The sequence below is a fragment of the Eptesicus fuscus genome, chromosome 19 (assembly GCF_027574615.1).
Source record: "Eptesicus fuscus isolate TK198812 chromosome 19, DD_ASM_mEF_20220401, whole genome shotgun sequence".
In the NCBI taxonomy this organism is placed as follows: Eukaryota; Metazoa; Chordata; class Mammalia; order Chiroptera; family Vespertilionidae; genus Eptesicus; species Eptesicus fuscus.
Window position 1 is genome coordinate 20,905,490 of NC_072491.1, and position 19,738 is coordinate 20,925,227.

Sequence of the window (19,738 nt, forward strand, 5' to 3'; positions counted from 1 at the left end):
TTTCAGTGTTCATGAATTTCAACTATGGCCACTGCAGGTGATACTGTGGAGGATCTGCCAGGCACCATGCAAAATGCACTACATTTTGTTGCTGTTTTTAACTGTTATAATGACTCTATGAAGCAGGAACAGTTTTTATCTCAATTTTATAAATGTGTCAAATGGAGTTTAGGTAGATTAAATAAATGCCCAAGGGTGGCAGAGTCATAAATTGAACTAAAGTTTTCTTACTGCATAGTATATATTTTTACCAATGTTTCAAGTTTGTTTGTTTGATTAGATTACAATGAAACTTATTCCATAAATGCAAGAATAATTCACATTCAGAAACCAATCAATATCTTCACAGTGATAGATATAAGGAAAAAATAACATAACCATCTCAATATATACAGAGAGAAAAGTAGTTGAAAAAACTACTTTATACATTATAATGGTATTCAGCAATTTAAGAATAAAAGGGAACTTCCTCAATATAAAAAATGTTTACCCACCCTCCAAAAAAAATGGATGAAAACCAAATAACCTTGTTTTTTAATAAATCTAATCTGTTTTATATCTAATCTAAACAAAATTAGTATATGACAATCTGTGACTAATGCCAAAAATTAGAAATTCAATTTTGTCAACAGCTCAACTCAACTCTTTGTACATAAATGTCACATTTATGTCTGTTACTAGAGGCCCAGTGCACACATTCGTGCACAGGTAAGGTCCAGCCGGCAAGGGCCCAATCAGCAGATCGGAGCTGGGCTGGCTGGGGAGAGGGGCCATGGGTGATTGGCCAGGGGGCCACGCCCCCGATTGGGGTAAGGGGGCCGATTAGGGGTGGGGCCAGCCATGGGGAGGGGCTGTGGGAGGTGGGCCAGCTGGCCCCACCCCTGAATGGGGTAGAGGGGCTGATTGGGGGTCAGCATCTAGGGGTGGGGCCATGGGAGGTTGCCCAGTCAGCCCCACCACTGATTGGTGTGGGGGGGCCCGACTGGGGTCAGAGCTGGCTGGGGGGAGGGGCCGCAGGCCAATTGGGGTGGTGGGGGCTCATTAGGGGAGGGGCTGCAGGTGGTTGGCTAGCCGGCCCTACCCCCTATTGGGGTAGGAGGGGTGATCAGGGGTGGGGTTGGCCAGGGGGAAGGGCCACAGAGGGGTTGGCCGGCCACCCCACCCTCAATCAGGGTGGGAGAGGCCGATCAGGGGCAGGGTGGCTGGGAGGAGGGGCTGTGAGAGGTTGGCCACTGGCCCCACCCCGAATCAGGCGGTTCGCTGGCAGCAGTGGGCGTCATAGTGACTGGTCGTTCTGGTCGTTATAGCGTTCTGGTTGCTGGCTTTTTATATATACAGGTGTGAATTGTTGCAACTTTAAATTTGAACAATATCAAGTATTGCTCTTTATTTTTACAAAATCCCAGAATCCTGTTGAAATCAATATTTTCAAGTTTCCTAATATTTAAATAAAACAATGCATTATCTATACTAAATAAAAATAGGCTGAGAATTGATCTAGTATAATCTATTTTGAGTTCTGCAAACTCCCTTGCAAAAATGACATGCCAGTTCATATCCAACAGTATACCATTTTACATCCAATAATGCATTCAGTATATCTTTCATAATTTTTTTAAATGGTAATACTTGTTATCTATAACCACTTGCCACCACCCATAAGACTGTCTGAAATTTCACTTATATAAAGAATCAATTCCTAGGTTTAAAGTCATTGTTTTGTGAACAATAACACACTGGCTCATTTGTCAAGGACGATTTGTTCATTTATTAATCCATCCCTAGCCATAACCCAAATACTTAACCTAAGACTGAGAGCATGTCTCAGCCTTGGAAACCTGACTCTTGTTGACATAGGAGTCAATGGTCTGCTCTCATCTAAAGGGCAATGATGTGAAGAACTGTTAGCCATCTCTGTCCTCAGCAGGAATCAGGAATCGAGCCTGGGTAAAGGGGCAGAGAGCAGGTGCTCCAGAGATATGCCTAAAGCCATGGGAGACAAGGAGTAACTAGTTATTGAGTCCCCTTTCTATTCTTATTTTTTCTAAATGTTTGTGAGGCTAAATTTATTATAGTGACCATGACAATATTGTATACTTATCAAAATGGTGGACTCAGCTTCTTGAGTCTTCAAGAGTTAAATGTGTAGCCAGGCAGAGTGGCTCAGTTGGTTGAGGGTCCTCCCATGCACCAAAAGGTTGCTGGTTTGATTCCAGTTAGGGCACATGCCTGGGCTGTGGGTTTGATCCCCAGTTGAAAAGTGTACAGAAGGCAACTAACTGATCTCTCTCTCTCTCTCTCTCTCTCTCTGTCTCTCTCTCTCTCTCTCTGCCCTCCCTTCCTCTCTCTCTGTCTTTCTCTCTCTGCCCTCCCTTCCTCTCTAGGCATGTCCTCAGGGGAGGATTAAAAACAAAAGAATTAAGTGAGCAAAGTGCCAAGAAGCAGAATAATTTCTCTTCCTCTGTACCCTCTTATAAATATGAGAAGCGTCTTTCTACAGGGTTATATCAGCTACCACAGTGGCCCATAAATCAATAAATTATTAATATTTTTATTTTTCATGTTTAACAGATAAAATCTACATTTTTCCTTACCAAGGATAAAAATCTTGAAAAGTTTTTATGTTGATTGATATTATACTTAGGGGTTCCTCAGGAAATAGGATTCCCTAATAATTTTGAGAAAATAAAATCCATTTACCTGACAATGTTTCCTGGATCCACCTCAATCATCCACATGCAACGCAGGTTATTGTCATATGGAAAGGGGTAACCGGGAGATAAGATTCTTCCTGATGATTCTCCTTTGAAACGACCTCCACATTCAGCTAATAAGAAAATGAAAATTTAACTCACAGTTTAATGCCAGTCTTTTGAAAACAATCTGTAAATTTTACAATATCTAGTACCTTAAGAAAAATAAGAATTGATTCCCCCTTTTCTTAAAAGTATGTATTTGTACAGGCAGTCCTCGAGTTACTTGGGACTCGACGTACATCATTTTGTGGTTACGGTGCCATCTCCCATTTGTTTATAAAAAAAAAGTTCCGTCATTTCCACGTATGTACATGTGTGCTTTATGTTTTTTACTATTTATTTACCACAAGTAAAGGTCAGGAATTGTTACCTTTCTTTTAAATTTTTGTTACTGTTTCATTTCATTACTGCTGTGTGTGTGCTCCATGTGAGTGATGTAGGTGCTTAATTAGGTGGGTTCTGACTTACGGCGAAAATCGCATTACATCGTGCCATAGGAACAGATCTCTGACGTAACCCGAGGACTTAACTGTATATGGTTTCTCAGAGTAAGGTATTAATTGAAGAAAGAACATATTGCACAATAAAACAAGAGTGTCAAGTTAGATCACATAAAAGATAATGGAATGAATGCAACTAGGGATTTAAAAAAAAGAGAGAGACCCTCAAAAACTCTAAGTTTAGGATTCCAAACACTTTAAGATGTGTTGTTAAATAATGACAATTTAAAAAGGAGAAACAGATGGCGAGTTGCTTAGTGCTAGTTGGTTGCAGGCTGAATAATTCATCATCTTGCAACCCACCTCTGAGAAAAACTAATCTTTACTGCAGTCCCTCAGGCCTTCTAAATTTCATTGTCCTTTTATTCCCCTTTAAATCACTCTAAACACTTTCACTTTAACCTCCCAAAAGTCAAAGCATCATTTTTATTAGAGATTTCTTACTTCAGTTAAATCTAGTTTGGTTTTGATTTAATGTTATCTCTAATTTTTATAAGCTTCATCAAGTTAAAATGTAAATATTGTCCTATAATCTAATAAGATTTTTATCTTTTGGGGGATTCCCTCTCAATTTTAATACTTTTTTTAACATATTGGGATTCCTGATGTAGTCTTAATTCTAGAAATAACTGTATTCAAGAAGAGAAAACTAAATATTTTAGTTATATATTATAAATTTGAAAATTCTCCAAATTATTTCCTACCAAAAAGGAACCAAAACAAAGCTTACTATTAGCATAAATATTTGAAGATACTCTTATATTTTTCTTGTTTTTATCTTACTCAAATTCAATGGCTGAATTAATCTTCTTAATTTTTTTTTTTTTTTTTAGAGCAAAGGTCAAAGATAAAGTTTTAGCATTTGGGAGACACCTTAGAACAAAACCTAATGGTTCAAATTTGCAGGCTCTACTCATATAAGTATATTCGTTTCAAAGATTTTAGATATTATCTTTCACTGTACTGTGATGGTTAGTTTCTTGTGGTAACTTGGCTAGGTTTACAAGACCCAGCTATTTAATCAAACACTAGCCTAGGTGTTGCTGTGAAGTTATTTCATCAATGTGGTTACCATCTGCAATCAATTTACTTTAAGTAAAGGAGATTACCTTTGATATTGTGTTTGATAATGTGGTTGGACCTCATCTAATCAATTGGAAGGCCTTTTGAGCAAAAACTGAATTTTCTAGAAAAGAAGAACTTCTCCCTACAGTCTAAACTCCTGCCTGACCTTCCATTCTTTTGTCCTTTCCTATAGATTTTTGATTTGTCAGCCACCACAATTGCTTGAATCAATTCCTTAAAATGAATCTCTTTAGAAAGATAGATTATAGATAGGTATGTAGGTAGATAGATCAATTGATCTAGATCTAGTATTCTATTGATTCTGTTTTTCTAGAGGGATTGACACACACATTCATAGAGGACTAACAGTTTTTTGTATTGCAACAACAATTCAACCTAATTTATATTGGGATTAATTTTTAATAGTTTGAAATTTACTTCTTATTACTAGTATTTTTTTTTAGTAAGTTTTATTGATTTGAGAGAGAGAGAGAGAGAGAGAGAGAGAGAGAGAGAGAGAGAGAGAAAAGGAGTGGGAGAGAGAGAGATAGAAACATCATTGGGCTGACTCCTACTGGGGATCGAGGCTGCACCCCGGGCACATGCCCTCACCAGGAATCAAACCAGTGACCTCTTGGTTCACGGATTGACGCTCAACCACTGAGCCACTGGCTGGGATGTTATTATTTTTTAAAATATGTTTTTATTGATTTCAGAAAGGAAGGGAGAGAAAGAGAGTGATAGAAATATCAGTGATGAGAGAGAATCATTGATAGGCTGCCTCCTGCATGCCCCCTACTGGAGATCAAGCCTGCAACCCAGGCTTGGGCCCTGACAGGGAATGGAACTGACCTCCTGGTTCCTAGGTCAATGTTCAACCATTGAGCAACACCAGCCAGGCAGAAATTTATCATTTTTAAGTAAATAAGAAGATATCAGTATTCAAGAGGTCACTATCACTTGTGGTATTTCTCATTTTTTTAACAAAAACTTTATTGAACAACTAGAACTATATACCTATATTAATTCATTTTTCATCATTTTTTATGATTTATCAATGTTGGCATATATTTATCATGCAAACAAATTTTATTCTTCATTTTTTTTCAGATTAATGTTTAACCAATTACAGGCTAAATTCGAGTTATATGCACTATGTTATATCTTGAACTTAAACATAACTTTTTTTCTCTCCATTTTTCTTTACTTAGTATTTTGACTTCAAATGAGCCAGGGTGGTATGTTCTAGTGCTAGAATTCATTTCTGTGAGAAGACTTATGTTTGCAGGATAAAAATGAAATAGTGTTTAAAGAAAGTATACTGCTTAAAAATTTAATTTTTATTTGATCGAAGTATAAGTTTCAAAAATGTAATTATCCATATATTGGAGAAAAAGTTTATTTGATAGAGGAAAAAATATAGTCACATAAATATTTAATATTTATAGGCACATAAAATTATAATCTTAGGCCAGGTGGTAAAGCTATCAATTGTTGCCAATAGAGAACACTATCCAAAATAGAATTTAATCTTCTGTTTTCATGGAAATCATCACCATGTGTCCAACTGTTTTCAGCTGTTATTCCTGATCATCTAACATTGAAAAAATAAATAAATAAACGTCACCCTTCTCATGAGATCTTGAGCAGTATTAAGTCACTAAGTTTGTCTTGGGATATTTGTAAATATAAAGTGCATTGATTCATTGCAAACATAATTAAAATCTTCTGATCTCAGACCAAATGTTTTTCCATTTGCATATAATATTCCAAAAACTAAAGAATATTTTCAGCTTGGATCAACACATATTAAAAAACATATGGTTTTTAATGTATTTGTTTTGTGAATTTAATTTTCAGGACAGCATGCAAGTCAGTGTTTACAAGTTTATAGTTTTATGTTATTGTAATCTTTAATGATTTTCTAAATATATTTCCTGTACACATCAAAGAATATAACCTAGAGAGAATTAATCAATGCTACATTTTTCTCATAATCACTGCCAGTGGGCTGTTTATTGGTCTTATTCCAGAACCCCAAGCTTAATCAATTTAGGTCAATTATTATTATAGATATTATCCTCATAATCTATCCAAAATTCAGTTGCTGTCTGAAAAGAAAAAAACTAAAATGGAACTTTGGTTGGATTAAAAACGTGTTTGCTTTCTGCATGAATCTATGCTTTAAAAATCCAATAGAGGTCCCAAGGCATCAAAGACACTGCAATTAGTCACAAGGCCTTTAATGACTAAAATTCTATTTTTTAATAATTTGTATTCTAGCAAGTTTTGTGGAGATTCCTATGTTGACCATGCCAACTAACAAAGATTAAACCTTGTCTCAAAAGGTCCTCAGACCATACACATTAAAAATGTGCAGTTTTTGGGGGTATTAATTAACCTTAATAAAACTATTTTAGAAAAATATTTTGGCCAATTTAATACATATGGGCATATGACAGAATGAATCTGTGCCTCCATAATTGCCATTACAAAATAAGAATGAGGCCCAGGCAGGTGTAGCTCAGTGGTTGAGGGTCGACCCAGGAACCAAGAGGTCACCAGTTCGATTCCTGGTCAGTGTATATGCCCAGGTTGCAGGCTCGATCCCCGGTGGGGGGCGTGCAGGAGGCAGCCAATCAATGATTCTCTCTCATCATTGATGTTTCTATCTCTCTCTCCCTCTCCCTTCCTCTCTAAAATCAATAAAAATATATTTAAAAAAAATAAGAATGACTAAAGAATCACTGCCTGTTTGTTCCCTACTAAGAAGTTAGTGTTTTGTTAAAATGTTGGTTTTTGTTGTTGCCCTAGTAATCCGCCCTGGCACATATTTGATTTTGTGGGGAGGCAGGGGAAGCAGCAGTCTTTACAACACTTTTCTATCCACCCTCCCAGCCACACATACCCAGTATTCATTATTGAGCTATGAGATGGTAGAGAATGATTATTGTCTAGCTTCATGTACACTATATATCTGATATCACTCAGAAGAATCTTATGGAAACTGGTTAATTATATTATGCTGCATACACATTTTAAAAAGCACATGAACGTCTTTAGATTTTTGAAAAGTTGAGTATATAAACAAAACCTTTTTAAGTTATTAAGAATAGTTTATTGTTTTTAATCTACCTTGATAGCAGGACAGGCAATAATTTTTTATATTAAAACTAGAGGCCCGGTGCACAGGATTCGTGCACTGGTGGGGGGGTCGTGGCCTGCAGGGATAAGCCCGCTGTGGGAGCACTGCTCATCCCAGTCCGCTGGTCAGCCGAGCAGCGCTCCCACTGTGGGAGCGCACTGACCACCAGGGCGCAGCTCCTGTGTTGAGTGCCTTCCTCCTGGTGGTCATTGTGCGTCATAGTGACTGGTCAACCGGTCGTTCTGGTCATTCCACAGTTCAGTCGCTGGGCTTTTATTATATAGGATAAATCTGGACAATGTGATTTAACAAATTATATGGTTAAGAATCCTAACATCTTTCTGTAGTGAGTTAAATGTTATCAAGATAGAGAAAACAAAATAATGCTATATTGCATCAAAAATACTAATAACAATTATTAAAGGAAGCCCTTCACTTTCCATTAATTTCCTTCTGACAAATTTTAGTTCATTAACTTCCCTTTTTTAGGTTTTGAAAATAGTGTATTTCTTACTAATATATTTTTAAAATTTTTATTAGCTATATTAACGGTAACACTGGCTAATAACCTGACATAAATTTCATGTGTACAACTTTATAGTTGTACTAGAAGCCTGATGCATGAAGATTCGTGCTAGAATGGGCTTTCCTTTCCCTGGCTGCCAGCACCGCTTTCCACTCCGGCCCAGCCCCTTTCTGCTCAGGCCCTGGAGCTGCCTCTTTCCACTCAGGGAGCCACCTCTTTCTGCTCCGGCCCCACCTTCCCATGCTGCCCAGAGGCCCTGAGAGATGGGGATGGGGCAGAACGCCTGTGTCGTCGCCATGGCAATGACACAAGCGTCCCGCCCCCATCACTCAGTGCCTGTGTATGCAAATTAACCACCATCTTTGCTGGGTTAATTTGCATATCACTCCTGATTGGCTGCTGGCGTAGCAGAGGTACGGTCAATTTACATGTTTGTCTATTATTAGGTAAGATACTCTATGACAATATGGATGGATCTTATTAAATGAGTTAGGCAAAAAAAAAAAAAAAAAAAAGATAAGAACTGCCTGACTGACAATAGCTCAGTGGTTGAGCTTCGACCTATGAACCAGGAAGTCACAGTTTGATTCCTGATCAGGGTATATGCCCAAGTTGCAGGCTTGGTCCCTAGTGTGGGGCGTGCAGACAGAAGCCAATCAATGATTCTCTTTCATCTCGCTCTCCCTCTCCATTCCTCTCCCTGAAATCAATAAAAAGATTTTTTCACTCATATGTGAATATAAAATAAAAAGCAACAAAAGAACAAGCAAAACAAACATACAAAGAAACAAAAAAAAAAGCAAACAATAAACTCATAGATACAGACAAGAGAATGGTGGTTATCAGAGGAGAAAAAAGGGTAAAGGGAGGACAGAGTGTAATTGGCGTCAACTACATGGTGACTGAAGGAGACTAGACTGCGCGTGGAGAGCACATGTTAACTTCTTGACTTAAGGTATGAGTTGCGAGTAGAAAGATGGAATCACTTGAAAACCTACAGTGTATTTTGGTAACACTCTTATAGAAATATTTTCTGACAATCTAAACGAGTCTCCTACCAATACAGGAAGGCAGAGGGTAGTCCCATGCCCTTCTCTCCCCAGTCATGCACTTGAGAAGGCTACTTCCATGGAGAGTGTAGCCGGGATTGCATCCGTAAATGATAGTGCTACCAGCAAAGTGGCCTTGGTCACTGATCTTGTATCCAAATTGTGGAACGCCAGGGTCTTCACAATGTGAAAGTTCAAAACCTGTGAGAAGAATATAAATTTATTAAAGGTGAAATTTAACAGAAAAAATTAAAATTCTACAAATCATTTATTCCTATTATTTTCATACAGCTACATTACCCTTACCTAGTTGTATTCTCTTTCCTAGTTATAATACTCCTGCCACATTTAATTTTGATACTAGGCAACAGCCAAACAGAGTTTTTACACTTTTTAAAATTAGAATTTTTTTGTATTTTTCAAATGATTCCCATGGTCTATATGACTATATCATGTCTTGTTTTAGTACTAAGCTTCTTGCATTCTTTAAGTGATTTACAGCTAATAATAGATCTGGCCATTATAACTACTACATCAAAATTTAAAACATAAAAAATATGTGAAATCATAATTGCCCAAATAACAAATATGTCCACTGCAAATATAAATTTAGACGCTTTACTGCTATAGTCTTAGAACATGAAATAGTTTTATATTTAAAATACACTTTATCAAAAAATAATATAATAGTAATTAGATTGAAGAACTCTGAATTGTTATATTCTGCCTTCTCCAGAAATTTACAGCTCTGAAAAAATTCTCAGGGGAAAAAAACACCCAAAACACATATTATTCTTCCTACATGTTGTCACTCTGGGGTGTAAAGAAAATATTTTTGTGATTCTGCAGAGTTTGGGCTTCTTGCATTAATTTTACTGGAAAGTCAGGACCCTGGGGCCAGAGCAACCCTTAATAAGTTATTTTACAACTATAACATTCGTAAGAGAATTCCAGAGAGATTTACCTAACTTTGGAGGAGGTTTGTGTTTATAGTTGAAGGGAAAACGAGGCCAGGGCCTAAAGGACATTTTCAGATTACAAAAACTGCATGCACAGGAGGCTAATCTGGCCTCTGGAGAGATGTCTTTACTTTACAAAGGTTAGAATAAAAAGCCAGAGTCCTTTCTATCAATCTCAAAGAAGCAAAGGTTTTTCTCTCTCCTTTCCAGACAGGAGGGCGAGACAGCTACTTTAAACAGAGAAAGCCTATTTTTCTTCATCCCTTGTCTCTGTCCACTCGTGTAGATTTTTCTATGATTTTTCATCTTGTTACTACAAGGTTAAGGGCCGGATCAAACGGGGCCCACAGGGTTATTATTGTTATGATTACATTATCTTAATAATAATTTGATCTCTCAAGATCCAGAAGACCTTGTGTATAATTCAGAATAAAATTAATAAAGATGAATATTAAAAAACCTAACAATTGGAGCACAATGAACTGTTGAGATTCTGAAATAACTAGAAAAGACACTTCATAATTTAAAACAAATATAACACTAGTAATCAAAACATAAATTCCCTAACTGTAGAGTTCTCTATCTCTAATGTTTTACAAAAAGAAGATAATTAGGTGCAAAATTATGCAAGTTATGACTTCTGAGACTAGAAGATGAAAAAGAATATTCCAGATAGCATCATGTATGAGGGAAATCTGTGATTTCAACACAAAAATGTTGGAGACAAGGAAAACATTTGTGTCTTAAGTTATATAATAAAAAGATGTGCATCTCCTTTATAGGCACAGATCCTTGACCAAATTAGTATAGGAAGTGGAAAGTAAAACTTCCCTCATTGGCTTTTATACAGTATCAAAACGTACATAAAATTGCCAAAGCCTGTACGCTGGAAGTAATGAGTTTTATACTATAAATTCTGTGTGTTGAGGGATGCATTTGCTCTTGGAGAACAAAAGGATCCTTTTCTAGTCTCTTTTAGGGGTTCTTAATCATTCCCTCCTCAGTTAACTGATAGAATTACTCTGCATATTTCAATTCATTTACAATCATTGCTTCTGTGTTTGTTTCCCTCCCAAGTAGAATGATTTCATTACTTTTTCTTTCTCACAATGCCCACCAAGCACAAATCCTGGCACACAGCAGATGTTCAATAATGCTCCTGGATGATTTTGAATTCTTAAAGGCAATTACTTCTAGGAAACAACTAAAAAAAAAACCTAAAATAATGCTAATGAGAAACTGAAGTTAATGAGACGATTAAAAAAACACATCTTCAGAAATTTCCCTTACGGATCAATTTGTGACAGCCCGATTTGGGTAAAAATATGTTAAGGGAAATTTAAACAGCTTCAGAGACAGAGCTAGACAAAAAGTTAGAAGTTAATTCAAATTATGACATATGTCATATATATACACACACACACACATATATACACACACACATATATTTATACACACATCCACATACATACATGCATATACATGTACATATATTATATTTAATATACATATTTATATATATAATAAGGTATAAGGGATACATGTTCTAACAAGTCAGTCTTTTAAACACAGAAGTAGAAACAGCATAAGTTGTAACTGTAAAATTTCAGAACATTAATTTGCATACTTGATACTATTTTTACTTACTATTTTTTTTTCTTTATTGATTAAGGTATTACATACGTGTCTTTATCCCCCCATTACTCCCCTAACCCTCTCCTTCCCCCACTCATGCCCTCACTCCCCTGGTGTCTGTGTCCATTGGTTAGGCTTATATGCATGCATACAAGTCCTTTGGTTGATCTTTCACCCTTCCCCTCACCCTCCCCTGCCTTCCTTCTGAGGTTTGATGGTCTGAACAATGCTTCTCTGTCTCTGGATCTGTTTTTGTTCATCACTTTATGTTGTTCATTATATCCCACATATGAGTGAGATCATGTGATCTTTATCTTTCTCCAACTGACTTATTTCACTTAGCATAATGCTCTTCAGGTCCATCCATGCTGTTGCAAATGGTAGGAGTTCCTTCCAGCAGCTTAGTATTCCATTGTGTAGATGTACTACAGTTGTTTAATCCACTCATCTGCTGATGGGCACTTAGGCCGTTTCCAAATCTTAGCTATGGTAAATTGTGCTGCTATGAACATAAGGGTGCATATTTCCTAGTTTCTTGGGATATATTCCTAGAAGTGGGATCACTGGGTTAAATGGGAGTTTCAGTTTTAGCTTTTTGAGGAAACTCCATACTGTTCTCCACAGTGGCTGCACCAGTCTGCATTAATTTGCATACTTGATACTACTTTTAAAGTGGCCCTATTCAAAAGTTGCAAAACTGCATTCCTTCTACTAGACATAAGATTGAATTTGTCATTCAAGTTGCAGCCACTTTTGAGCATGTATCTTTAATAAAAACAAAAATGACAGTCAAGCTTTCTTTTCAAGGTTCATTACCAAATTCATCCTTTCTTAATGTGAATGCTCTGCAAATGTGGTTGGCAATTGCTGGTGATGTGGTAAAATGGAGATAGTTTTTGTAAATTAAGATAACTTATAATACTTTGCATTGTAGATGAAAATGCACATGGACAATAGTATATAAACTACAAAGCATAAGATCATTTAGTCCAGTTTGGTGGAATTATTATTGCTTATTCATAAATATTCAGAACTTTATGGAAACATTCAGCTGCCAGTCTTTTCACTGAAAAGCTCAAATATTTGAAACTTACAATTAAATAAAGAACTGTATAAAAATCATATATGGTATTAATATCCCCCATTCCTTGTGAAATTTGATAGTCTCATGAAATGAAAATTTCTAGAGCACAAAGGTAACTGAAAAATCCCCATTACCTGAATTCTTTTGACTTGCTGAATAACTTAAATTAAGATCTAATTCCTGTTTTGTCACCATGTAGTATAGTATTTCTTTAAGGATTTCTAATTTAGTTTTTTATATGTTTTTATTTTAAATTGTTTTTATTGATCTCAGAGATGAAGGGAGAGAGAGAGAGAGAGAGAGAGAGAGAGAGAGAGAGAGAGAGAGAGAGAGAGAAACATCAATGATGAGAGAAAATCACTGATTGGCTGCCTCCTGCACGCCCCACACTGGGGACTGAGCCCGCAATCTGGGCACGTGCCCTGACTGGTAATTGAACCATGACCTCCTGGTTCATAGGTCGATGCTCAACCACTTAGCCACCCAGCTGGGCTCCAATTTAGTTTTGAGTTATAATTTGAAACCTACAAAGGATAATGTAACCTCACCAACTCACTCTATCACATTCTAGAATCATAGTTGCTCAAGTTAGTTTTAATTCAGATTCATTTTCATATTAATACTCATAGTAACTGATTAACATTCAAATTAACATTATTATTAAGAGAACCAATATTGCAAAACAAGTTAATGTTCCATTCGTGTCTCTCCTCCTCAATCCCTTTGTGGTCTTTCCTGACCAAGAGCTGGTAAATATTCTGAATTAGTTACCATTATCACACATATTTTATATATTTGACCACATATCTATATGTCTATGAAAATACATAATACATAAAATACATAATAAATTCTTCTGAGCCTTTATATATTGCCCAGCATTTTCTTTTAACCTTTATATTTATACACATATACGTTGTATTTATTTTAACTACTCTGTGGAATTCTACTGTAGGCCAACCCCAAAAGTGATTTATTTATTCTCCAGCTGATGAGCATTTATAACATTTCCAATCACTATGGTTACAAAAAGGCTCTGCTTCTACGTACCCTCTCAAAAGTATGTGTTTCTTTCTATAGGTTATGCCCCATGTCCGGATCCATTTTGTACTTGAGATTCAATCAAAGTTTGCTAATCTACTATTCAACTATTGCCTTGACCTACTGAAAGGTAAACAGTTGAATCCCTACCTCAACATAATTCCTGTTCAATTTATTAGGAACAACAACTGTGTATTCACATAGGGACATGTCATACCTGGTCAGAAAAACAGAACCAATGCTACAATAAGGCAGAAGGCTTAGAGATATATGATATCTGAAAATTAACTTTTTGAATGTAAGTAGCATTTTTGATGTAACTTAAAATAAAAAGGTCCTTGTTTTTTTTTAAAAAAAATCAGAGTTTTGAGCTTATAGACATTAAGACTTTAAACAAACAAACAAAAAAAGATTGTGGAAATGACTGCTATGCATTCCACCTGGAGAAACAGGTGGAATGTAAAGAATACATATTTTTTAACTGCCAGTGCTCTAAATTCTATGCATAAAGTCTGAAAAAAAATGCTAGTTAGTGTATTGTACAGCATAAATTTGTACATTATTCTGGAGTGGTGGGGTTCAGCATTTCCTTTTTTTTCTTTTTAACAATCAGCCATTTGGTATTTGGCCAAATGTATAAATGGTGTACTCTAATTATATTTGGGAATGGAATTTAATGAGATATTACCAAATTACTCTTCTAGGTGGCTTTACCTAAGGTAAAAGAGGTTCAAGCTCTTTAAACTGTCATCAACACTTGGTATTGTGCACCTTTTTAATTTTACCAATTTTATGAATGTGCAATAGCATGTTATTTAATGTTTACTCTTCATGTCTTAATTTCTATTATGCATTTTATTTATTGGCCAATGGAGTTTCCTTTACTGTGAAATTTTCTTTTAGAATTTTTTTTTCTTATTGACTTGTAGGATTCTTTCTATATAGTGTATGTTTTTATATTATATATACATAATAAAAATATGTATATAATAGCTCCTAATATACATATATAATACCTCCTAAAATTATACCTCCTAAACTGTCTCATCTTTTTAGTTTTTTTATGGTATGTTTGTTATAGAAAATTTTAAAAAATAATGACTGGGGCTTGGTCAGGAAAGCAGAGCCACTTAGTATCCTGAGTTGCTAAGATTCAATATAAAAAAAAAATTAGAGGGAAAGTATCAGACACGTGAGGGAGTGGAGGTCAGAAGATGACTGCTGCCTTTCGGGAAATCCAGTTCTGGGAAGCTGCTGCCACATGCGCCCAGGTGCCAGCAACACAATCCAGCTGGAAGATGCTGGAAAATAATGGCTTCTCCACTGATCCCACCTTTCCGCTCTCAGGGGACTGCCTTTAATGGGCAGATTCTAAGAAGAGATCTTCGCTGGAAAGAATATGGGAAAGGTACTGCCAGGTTCTTAATATCTGTACTTCAGGATAGAAAGGCAAGGATGGAGAGATTTTTGCTTGTATATTTTGTTTTAGAAATATTCCTCCTACTTAAAGACATAGCTATTCTAGGCAACATTTTTTTTCTAAACATTGTAAAGTTTTGATGTTCATATATGTCTCCAACCTGCCAGACATTAAATTTTATGTAAACAGTAAATTTGTAGGACTTTAAATATTTATGTTCAAAATTCACAGAACTTTTGGGATGTGAAGGCTATAAAAATGGTAATGACTCCTTTGTTATTCCAGTACAAAGCAAGTGCATCCAATATTGTCTGTAAATAGATAATTAAGACATATTTCTTTGATATTTTAGTTAGAATATCTTATACTACATAATGCAGCATAAATCAATACTTCCTTCATTACTTGATTAAATTCAAGATTTAAAGAATAAAGGAAATGCCAAAAATATCTGTCTTAAGTGGTTTATAGGACACGGGAATACAAGGAATAACTTTGTTGCTCTTTTGTAATTTAATTATTTTCTACTTGCATTTGCATTAAATAAGTTATACACTAAGAATAAAATTAGAGTTAATAGGTCATCTGATTATTTTTCACGGTTAACATTGCCAACAACATACTGTAACGAATTTAAAGATTTTAAAGAGGGTAATTTCTTACATATGTATAAGGCTAGTACACAAGAACAGGCATCAAACATTAGCTAATGCCCATCTTTAATTTGAATATAAAATTTTAAATGGCCATGTTCTGTGTGGATTATTGAATCATTTCAAGCAACAACAAACAACAATAACAACAAAAGCCTGGAAGGCTAAGAGAGTTCAAATATAGCTGAACTTTTCTCTTGCAATAATAACACATATGTCTCAGGCATTTTAGTCAATTAAATGTACAGAAGTGATAACAAAGGGACATCTGAACCCAGAGGCACTGCTAATGAATGGACATTATGGACATTACCATAGCGGCTTGAGAAAAGACAATGCTATAGCCCATCAGAAAGGTCTAATTTAGCTCTCTAATAAGTAGTTTAAATATCTAATTCCTTTCTACTGGATGAAAGTGGGGGTAAGTACAAATGAAAAGCTAAAAGAATTTTCAATGAAACGTATCTTCAATAGACAGAGTTTTAAAACTTGATAAACACCCTGAAAGACACTAGGAGTGTGTCATGACCCTATAGTGCATTTGGCCAATAGGAAAGCATTCAGATACTCAGGAATAAAATGACAAAGTTGCTTTGGGAAGAAGTGCATTAACATTTAAAAAATTAATTTTCTTTACAATTACATCAGTGATAAGAAAGAGTATTACTTAATGGAATTTCCAAAAATAAAATTTAAAAAATGCCCAGCCAACATGGCTCATCGACCTATGAAGCATGAACCAGGAGGCCACGATTCCCAGTCAGGGCACATGCCCGGGTTGCAGGCTTGATCCCTAGTGTGGGGCGTGCAGGAGGCAGCCAAGCAATAAAGTCTCCCTCATCATTGATGTTTTTATCTTTCTCTCCCTCTCTCTCTGAAGTCAATACAAATATATTAAAAATAATAAATAAAAAACTACAACAGGTTAGGTGCAATACAGTATGATAATTAAGAGCAGGGGTCCTCAAACTTTTTAAACAGGGGGCCAGTTCACTGTCCCTCAGACCGTTGGAGGGCCGGACTATAGTTTTAAAAAAAACTATGAACAAATTCCTATGCACACTGCACATATCTTATTTTGAAGTAAAAAAAACAAAACGGCAAAAACACCCGCATGTGGCCCGCGGCCGTAGTTTGAGGACGCCTGCTAAAGAGCATGGATTCTAGAGGCAGGGCTCCTCAGTTCTGCTTCCATATCTGCACTTAATAACTACGTGACCTTGGGCAAGTCACATAACTCTTCTGTGCTTTATGTTTCCTCCTCTTCTCGTGGAATATAATAGCACCTCACTCATAGGACTGTATCTAGTAAGTGGTAGATAAATGTCAGTTATTATTTTAAACCCTCACATTTGACATGATGATATTGAAAGTCTCTGCCTTTAAATAAAATCTAAGCCCTTAAAATAGTCCATCTCCCCTCTGCCTACCTTCCAACTTTACCTCTCACTTTGTCCTGTTCTTCTCGTTGATCCAGCTCCAGGCACACAACTCAAGGCCGGGACTCTCTTAAGCCTTTGCACTTATCTGCCCTCTACCCCCAGATCTGCCCTCTACCCTCTACCCCCTGGGTTAAAAGAATGTAGGTTCCCCTTCTTTTAACCCAGGTCTCAATTCAGGTGATACTTCATCTGAGATGGAGTCCCAGAGCAAACTAATTACAAAAACCCCATCTCCGGTACTATCTGTCCTATGGCCCTGTTATAAACTAATTCTAGATGCCGTTACCTTATCTTTTGTTCGTATCTTTATTTTCTGTCTTATCACATTAAAACATTGGCTTCATATGGGCATAAACTTTGTCTTATTCACTGTTTTCTTTATCTCTAGACCTTAAACATTTCAGTGGGGAAAGACAAAATTTAAACCTATGACCAAGTAAGTAATTTCAACAATAAATTATTTCCAGTAGAGGAGTAAAAGGGAAGACAAGACAAGTCACCAAATAAAAAATGACATTTTTACAACTTAGCCTTCAGAGAGAGAAATACAATAAAAGACACCAGGTTTTAGAAATGCATTCTTGAAATTTGCATTGAGGGGTTGAAGGAGTCTGGTCAGAATATCCTATAAGAATTTTCCAAATTATAGTAGAGTGTTAGCCAGAGCAGAGTAATGGTTTAGCAAGGATACTGTATTGAGACCTAAATTTCTGATTTGTTCTGCCAAAAAGGAATGGTAATTTTCCCCCTAGTTTACTCCCCTACACTTTCTCAGAAAAATAGCTAAGCCTTTATGGAACACAGGGAAATTAACAACCAATTTGTGTTATATAAAGCACTTGAAAATATGCTTCATCTAGATCTTCATTTGGGTGAGTTTCAGATTTCTCAAGGGCAAGAGTATTGATGGCCATTATTTTGAGAAGAATAGGAGAGCGATCTGACTCAAGGAAGTAATTACTTCTGAGAGGCTGGAGGGATGGAGGAACACTGGGAAACCCTGCTGCAGTCAAGGTCTGACCAAGTGTCACAGAGATTTTATATTTAATCTGTACAGCTGCCCCCACTTCAACTGACTAATCAAACTGGAATTGACTGAAAAACTTATTTGGGAGTAAAAGACTAAACAAGATTCTTCTTGATAATTCTAAAGGGTAAAGACTGAAGAAATCTAATTTGCTTGAGGAAATAAAGGGGTGTGACAAAGGGTGTAACATTTTCTCCCCTCAAGTTTATCCTAGGTATGCATATAACGAACGTATCTATTGTTGCAAGAAAGTGAGACAAGCCCCCTGTTTTCTTAGCACAGTAAGGCTAATATTAATAACTAGAGGCCCAGTACACGAATTCATGCAGCAGTGGGGTCTCTCAGCAGTGTGCCCTCTTGTAACCCGGGACCCCTTGGGGGATGTCAGACTGCCAGTTTCGGCCCAGGCCTGTGGGAATCGGATGTAGTAGTGCGCAAAGCAACAGGCAACCAGGGAGGAGCCCGAGACCGGGCGGGCGCCATGGGACCTCACTGATACACAAATCCATGCACGGGGCCTCTAGTATGCATATGAGATCTTTGGTTAATGTCTTCCTGCCCTCTCGCTCCCCCCCTTCCCTCTGAGATTCATCAGTCTGTTCCATGTTTCCATGCCTGTGCATTGAGCATATGCCCCCTGGTGGTCAATGAGCGTCATAGCTACAGGTCAAACTGTCATATATATATATATATATATATATATATATATATATATATATATATAGACGGGTAAACCAATGCTTTTCCTTTCTAAACACCCAAGGTTCTCTGGGCTTCCATGACACCATTAATCATGGAAGCATATATTAATACAATACCTTTGGACATATTAATTTTTAGAATCTCTGCTATAGCTGTACCTTATAGTAGACACCGTAAGTTGCCTTTTCAGTATCTCTTTTCCTCTTCTTCCTCACTAAAATAAACCCCTGATTTCGTTACCAGCAGTTATAGAATCCTATCAGATAGTATATTTTGACGGCCTAATACTAAACCATTTAGTCTGCCAAATACTCCATTTCCTGGGGTGCCTTCTAAAAAACTCAGGCATAACCACATGGCTCAGTTTTAGACAAAAAGAGATAAGAGAATGTCTGACAGAGGAATGTGCACTCCTGATCAAAGGAATGCGTGTGATTGGCACTGCCTCTTCTCTCTTTCTTCCTGCCTTGAATGTATCTATCCTGTGACCATGCCACAAAACTTGAGGAGAAAAAGTGAACACTAGGGAGGCCACAGTAGCAAGACCCTTACTGACTAGTTTGAACACTTGGATCAAAACCTACCCGTCAGCTTTCTCATATATATCCTTGTTGTTTAAGCCGTTGGAAGGTTTTCCATTACTCCAAGCCAAAAGCAGCCTCTCAGTCACTAGTTCCACTATTTGCTATTCTTGGTGATTATATACATAATGGAGCAATAAGACAACTGAAATA

General features: G+C 36.6%; 1 protein-coding gene across 3 annotated transcripts in view; it reads right to left on the bottom strand.

Moving 5' to 3' along the window:
• The window catches only part of CSMD3 (CUB and Sushi multiple domains 3), a 923,077-nt gene that overhangs the window by 277,983 nt on the left and 625,356 nt on the right, over positions 1-19,738 (bottom strand). For all 3 annotated transcript variants that reach the window (XM_054708474.1, XM_054708473.1, XM_008143384.3), the window contains 2 exons: positions 9,051-9,242; positions 2,701-2,827 (listed from right to left, as the gene is read on the bottom strand). In XM_054708474.1, coding sequence (XP_054564449.1) covers positions 2,701-2,827; positions 9,051-9,242 — 319 coding nt within the window. The remainder of the gene's footprint in view (positions 1-2,700; positions 2,828-9,050; positions 9,243-19,738) is intronic.